Source organism: Pseudorasbora parva, chromosome 2, assembly GCF_024679245.1.
Source record: "Pseudorasbora parva isolate DD20220531a chromosome 2, ASM2467924v1, whole genome shotgun sequence".
Classification (NCBI taxonomy): Eukaryota; Metazoa; Chordata; class Actinopteri; order Cypriniformes; family Gobionidae; genus Pseudorasbora; species Pseudorasbora parva.
The window spans coordinates 18,100,116-18,106,884 of NC_090173.1; the positions used below are offsets into that span (position 1 = coordinate 18,100,116).

The 6,769-nt window shown below is 39.5% G+C and overlaps 1 protein-coding gene across 6 annotated transcripts in view; it reads left to right on the forward strand.

Moving 5' to 3' along the window:
- The window catches only part of helz (helicase with zinc finger), an 88,653-nt gene extending 82,979 nt beyond the window's left edge, over positions 1–5,674 (forward strand). For 4 of the 6 annotated variants that reach the window (XM_067458105.1, XM_067458088.1, XM_067458095.1 and 1 more), the window contains 3 exons: positions 1,942–2,170; positions 4,052–4,108; positions 5,079–5,674. In XM_067458105.1, the coding sequence (XP_067314206.1) occupies positions 1,942–2,170; positions 4,052–4,108; positions 5,079–5,446 (654 nt within the window). In that variant the 3' untranslated portion in view covers positions 5,447–5,674. The remainder of the gene's footprint in view (positions 1–1,941; positions 2,171–4,051; positions 4,109–5,078) is intronic. The other 2 variants (XM_067458114.1, XM_067458132.1) reach the window with 1 other exon arrangement.
- The last annotated feature ends 1,095 nt before the right edge of the window (positions 5,675–6,769 follow it).

The following is a 6,769-nucleotide window of genomic DNA, read 5'->3' on the forward strand; positions in this document are numbered from 1 at the left end:
GACACGGACCGTGTCCATGCATCGCATATCATATCCGCGTTAACTTTTGATTTCCGATTATTTGGTAGAATCCATTGAAAAACACTAAAGGCGCTTTAATATATGATGTGTTTTATTAGACAGGTGAGCAACTGTTTGAATCCATTCATTGACAGAAAACTAATCATTGTTCTATAGCTCAACACAGTTAGTCTTATTGTTTAAATCTGGTTTTCTTGCTTTACCGCGAGTACCATGTTTTACCATGCCTAATATCGATCTAGCTCACTGCAGTGTGAACACGTCTCATAGCAGCCGCCGAGTGAACGCACAGAGCATCATGTCTGGATTAAGATCTGTGGTGAACACTAGCTCAATATATTTGCAAATTTTACTATACAACATAAAATACATCAGTAAATGCCCCCATGTGACTGTTACTTGTCTTTGTAAGATGCGGTTGACACAAAATTTATAAGTGAAATTTAAGTTCAAGACTCTAAAATGTGATCAGACGGACTGGAGTTGATGGGAAATGTGATGGTCGTATATTGTGAGCATAATTTATGTTTGCAAGTGAATGTTCGTGTATGTACTTTGATTTTATGAACTTAATCGTTAAAAGATTGGGATCTTGATTCAAACACCCACACAATCTTATTCTTGAATGACCATGATTTACCTGTGTTTATTAAACCTTTGACAAGTACGATCACAGCGAACATTAAAACTGCTCTTTCTGGATCAGAAAGCAGATCATTTGAAAGTATGAAACCGCTTCACAAACAAGTCTTTCCAACCACACAGTATCATCATTTCTGTTGCAAATATTCAAATTACCACAGAAAGTTCTGGGATAAATGTTTATATTTTGGATAAAACACTCATGTCTACACCAGCGATCAAAATATAGTAAATCACCCTTTGCAAGCAAGTTGGCACTTCAAATAAAGATTGCATCAGTAGGTGCGCTTTCACACACAACCCGTAACGGTCCCGGATCGAGCTGACACGTGACATCCGGATGTGACGTATAATGGCGAGCGATCTCAGCTTCAGCACGGATAGTAAGGAGCTCCGTGGTCTCGACGTGTGTCCAGTTTTCACACATTTCTGCTTGTTTAATTTTAGTTTCTTTTGTATACGAACACTCTCTGCGTTTAAAACACCGACTAGCTCTTCTAGCGCTGCAGGGTTGTATTATTGAAAAAACAAGCTCTAGGAGTCGCACGATAACTACGTACACGTTGCGGCATTAGTTTTGGCTTTTGTTCACACAGCGCTCGTCCCAGGTCTAATCCCGCAATGTTACTAGGTCCCCGACCCGGGTTAAATTCGGTAATCAATTCCCGGACGTGGTTGCGCCCCGGCAATGTTCCGGAAATATTGCGGGTCCGACGTGCAGTGTGAAAGGGGCTCATGTGGCAACAAGTGACTGTTAAAAAAATGTACGTGTCATTGAATCATTCATTCAAGAGATTTGTTCAGAAACGCTGATTCGTCCAGTCATGAAACAAGTGTCTGAGTTTCATGATGAGTGAGTCATTGAATCAGTCACTAAAAATATATATATTTTTTGAATGTTCAATTAATTTGAATGAATAATTTTAAATGGACCACAGCGATTAATGTTTTATCAGAAACGTTTACTCTAAAATCTTAAAATTAACTTTAGTAAACGACTAAGTGTGTATATCATGTACAAAAAAAGCCCAGAATATTGCTTTAAAATGACAGTAGTTAAACTTCTGTCTTTTGGGCTTCTACTGCTAATTGTGTGATTTGACATAGTAAAATAGGCTGAAAATAGACAACAAATAATAAAAAAAACACATGCTTGAATTGGACTGCATATCTCTGACATTCAATGCCAGAATGTTTTGACAGAAATGCACCAGTAATTAGTATCTCTTTAATTGCATTAGTTTCTGCCTATTCCAACACTCATTTTCTCTCTCTTAGTATGAACCACGGGGCCCTGGGCGGCCTCTGTACCAGAGGAGGATCTCCTCCAGCTCCCCCCAGCCGTATCCAGACAGCCTGGATCCTCAGGACCACCCCACACCCTCCTACAGATACCCCTCAGCAGACCTATGGCTAGGCAGCAGCGGGCCTGGCCCGAGCCCAGCTCCTCTCCACAACATTCCATGTAACGGAGCGGGCCACCTCGTCCCTCACAGGGAGGTTTTAGGTGCGTTTCATTAACATTTTGCATATAGGATTTGTGTGACGTGTGTAATGTAAAATTTGTGTCGTTTTTTGAAAGTGCAGTTACTCGTTAAACCAATAATATTGGATGTATATTAAGGAAATTCTCATCATCCAACCCACCTTATTTTTAACGCATGAGACATTTGTAGCTTAGCCTGTGTTCACAATTGGCATGTTTGATTAGATTATGAACAAATGAACCCAATTTGGCAAATGAAAGGTACGATTGCTATTGTTAGTGCAGTTCATTTGAATAAGTGTGAACTTATCCGAACGCTGGTGTGCACCAAACGAGAAAAGATGGGTCTCGCTCTGCTTCCAGACGAACTCTTGTGTGGTTCGAAAATATGAAACGCAACACGGACCAAAGACATGTAAACGAACCAGAAACAGGACATGATGACCCTAAAATTGACAGATTACTCAGCATACCTGTGTTTTCTCGTCATAGTCGTGATGTTGCCCGTCAGAGTTCGGTACAGGCGTCAGAACCGCGTCTCCTCCGTCAGATCCTGGTTTGTGTGTGACGGAGGGAATCCTGACGATGTTTTAAATCCTTTACACATTTTATAAGTTCTCAGCTGGTCAAAATACCATCATATGTAGCTACACACATACAACGAGCACATTTACCCCAGCACACAGCTTTGTTTTGGATGTTCGGCAAGTTTTGACGCTAAATATACGCCATAAAAGTGAAAGTGTGTAGCTAAATATGATGGTATTTTGACCAGCTGAGAACTCGTGAAAAGCTTATAAAATGTGTAAAGGATTCGAGTGAAGGCATGGGGATGTGTTCACAACCTGATTGGTCAGCTTTTATGACATATATTTAGCGTTGGAACATACCAAACATTCAAAATAAAGCTGTTTTCTGGGCTTAATGCGCTCCTTGTGTTTGTATGAACACATCCTATGCCTTTAGGTTCGGTATTAAAATGCCAATCTGAACCTAAACGGAACAGGACTAAATGTATTTTTTGATCTGGACCAAAGGAACCAAGCGAACTACAAGTGTGAACACACCCTTAAATGTGCAAGACTTCTAGTGTTTGCTTCCAGTTATTTTAGCTGATCAAAAACAGTCTATGTTGCAAAGTGGAATTTATCATGATATTTTACTTTTTTTGATACCATTCATCATGATATTATTTATTTTAATTCTTCTAGTTATTTACTTATATTAAAAATAAATTTAGTTTTATTAAAAATATGATTAAATGCTGTTATACTATATAACTACCACTAAAATAACAATGGTTATGCTGATATATTCATATATGGTATGTAGCAATACACTCACCTAAAGGATTATTAGGAACACCATACTAATACTGTGTTTGACCCCCTTTCTCCTTCAGAACTGCCTTAATTCTATATTTTTTTAAATGTTGGCCCATATTGATAGGATAGCATCTTGCAGTTGATGGAGATTTGTGGGATGCACATCCAGGGCATGAAGCTCCCGTTCCACCACATCCCAAAGATGCTCTATTGGGTTGAGATCTGGTGACTGTGGGGGCCATTTTAGTTCAGTGAACTTATTGACATGTTCAAGAAACCAATCTGAAATTATTTGAGCTTTGTGACATGGTGCATTATCCTGCTGGAAGTAGCCATCAGAGGATGGGTTCATGGTGGTCATAAAGGGATGGACATGGTCAGAAACAATGCTCAGGTTGGCCGTGGCATTTAAACAATGCCCAATTGGCACTAAGGGGCCTAAAGTGTGCCTAGAAAACATCCCCCACACCACTACACCACCACCACCAGCCTGCACAGTGGTAACAAGGCATGATGGATCCATGTTCTCATTCTGTTTACACCAAATTCTGACTCTACCATCTGAATGTCTCAACAGAATTCGAGGCTCATCAGACCAGGCAACATGTTTCCAGTCTTCAACTGTCCAATTTTGGTGAGCTTGTGTAAATTGTAGCCTCTTTTTCCTATTTGTAGTGGAGATGAGTGGTACCCGGTGGGGTCTTCTGCTGTTGTAGCCCATCCGCCTCAAGGTTGTGCGTGTTGTGGCTTTACAAATGCTTTGCTGCATACCTCGGTTGTAACGAGTGGTTATTTCAGTCAAAGTTGCTCTTCTATCAGCTTGAATCAGTCGGCCCATTCTCCTCTGACCTCTAGCTTCAACAAGGCATTTTCGCCCACAGGACTGCAGCATACTGGATGTTTTTCCCTTTTCACACCATTCTTTGTTAACCCTAGAAATGGTTGTGTGTGAAAATCCCAGTAACTGAGCAGACTGAGTGACCCCATCTCTCAAAATTGCTTAAATCACCTTTCTTTCCCGTTCTGACATTCAGTTTGGAGTTTGGATCAGGAGTTTGTCTTGGCCAGGACCACACCCCTAAATTTGGTTGATTAGATAATTGCATTAATGAGAAATTGAACAGGTGTTCCTAATAATCCTTTAGGTCAGTGTATATATTGTTAATTCTTTTTCTTGCAATATTGCAAACTATTTTCAATCATCATATTGAGTATAATGATTTTACAGTCAGTCAATGAAGTAAATATGGGTGCGCTGATGCTGTCTGGTTTCAAACAGATCGAGTTTTGAAAAATATGCCCATGAACCAGTCTGATTGTACTGAGATTCCTAAAAATCGGCTTGTCATTCACACAACCCACAATTGGGTTTAATGGTGTAGTTTTGCACATCCATAGAATCCACCTTAAAAACAGCATTTAGCCACTTGAGAAATGTCTGTACCAGGCAAAATGCAAGAAAGCTTGTTTAATGATGAGCAGTAATGTTATATGTCTGTACCTGTGATCCCATTAACCCCTGTACTCGTCATATAAAATGAATGTTATAATCCACACTTGACCTTGTATTGAATTAATAACGACGTGCGCTAATTGTTCTTCAGTTTCAAAGGCGATGAGTGTCGTGGATGAGCACGCCAAGGCCGAGTGTCTCCAGCAGTCTCCTCACCCCGCGAGCGCCGCGTCTCTCCAGCATCATGGACAGTTCCCACCCCTCATGCCCAGCAAGCAAACCCCACCAGACCCAGGAGGAGGCGGAGGTGGAGGGGGCAACACCAGCCCGGGGGGCCCACAGGGGCCCGGCAACTCCAAGCCCCCGACCATGTCCTACGCCAGCGCCCTCCGAGCCCCTCCAAAGCCCCGCCCGCTGCCCGAGCAGGTCAAGAAGAACAGTGACCCCATCTCTCTGTTACAGGAACTTAGCATAGGCAGTTCAAACAGTAGCAATGGCTATTACACGTATTTTAAGTAAGTCAATATATATATGAACTATATACACCTGTTAAAAAGGAAAACGGTTTAAAAAAAAAATAGAATAACAATCTTAAAAAAACTATAAAAATGTCTTTTGATTTTGTGGAATAGTTAGACATTTTGCGTTTTATTATTTTTTACTTGCTTTAGTACTAGTTGGTTCTTTTACAGTTTGGCATCTGTGATTTTACAAACCGAATCAGCGCATATATATATATATATATATATATATATATATATATATATATATATATATATATATATATATATATATATATATGATATATATCATGAAACACCAAAACATTTGGGGGGAAAAAACGTTAAAAAAAATCAATAAACAAAAAAAGAAAAAAAGATTTATGGAAAAAAAAGATTTTTAAAAACACCATGAATTGGCTGACCACTCAGCTGCCTGTCTTTCCTGTAATTATGTCCGCTCTCTTTGCATCCACTCCCAAAAGTAAAACTTGTTGAAGTGATTTTTTTCCCCAGCTGGCATTTTTTTATGATGTTCAGTTCCTTGGTGTGTTTTCTTGTGCTTGCAGCTGAGTGGTGAACCGACTCGGATAAAAAAAAATATTATAAAAAGTTGTATAGATGTAGACAGACTTTTCTCAAACCTGTACATATGAATAAATGAATACATGAGATGATGATTGTGTGCTGCTTTATTCTTATACCACCACTTTCTCATGTAGAATGTACAAATATATCAGAAAGGCAAATATCATCGTTGAATTTTCAAGGAGCCTGCTTGTTATTGGATACAGTGGAAATCAAAATACAATTTTATTAAAGGTGTACTGTAAATTTTAGCAGCATCTAGTGGTGAGGTTGTGAATTGCATCTGTCCACCGCTCATCCCTCCCTATTGAAGCACATAGAGAAACTACGGTAGCCATCACAGGACAAAGATGTGGTCGTAGATGTGGACAAAGAGTAGCTAGCGCTCTGTAGAGCAGTTTGTCCCTTTAGGGCTACTTTAGAAACATGACGCTGCGAAATGGTTGACTTCACTGTAAGGGACCTGCAGTGTGTGGAGACAGAAATTACTTCTGAAGAAGACAGTAAGGTAAGAAAAACATAACGGTTCATTATGTAAGGTCTTTATACACAACTGAAAACATAGTTATATTGTATTGCATTTCTGTCAAAAAATCCTCATAAATATTACACACTGCACCTTTAAGCAACACCTGATCAGCATACTTTAAAAAAATAATCATTAATCGTTATTGGTGGTGGATCAACGTAGAAGGCAAACAAACTCGACATTTATTGAAGCTATCGACAGTGACGCACTTATTTATTAGTATTA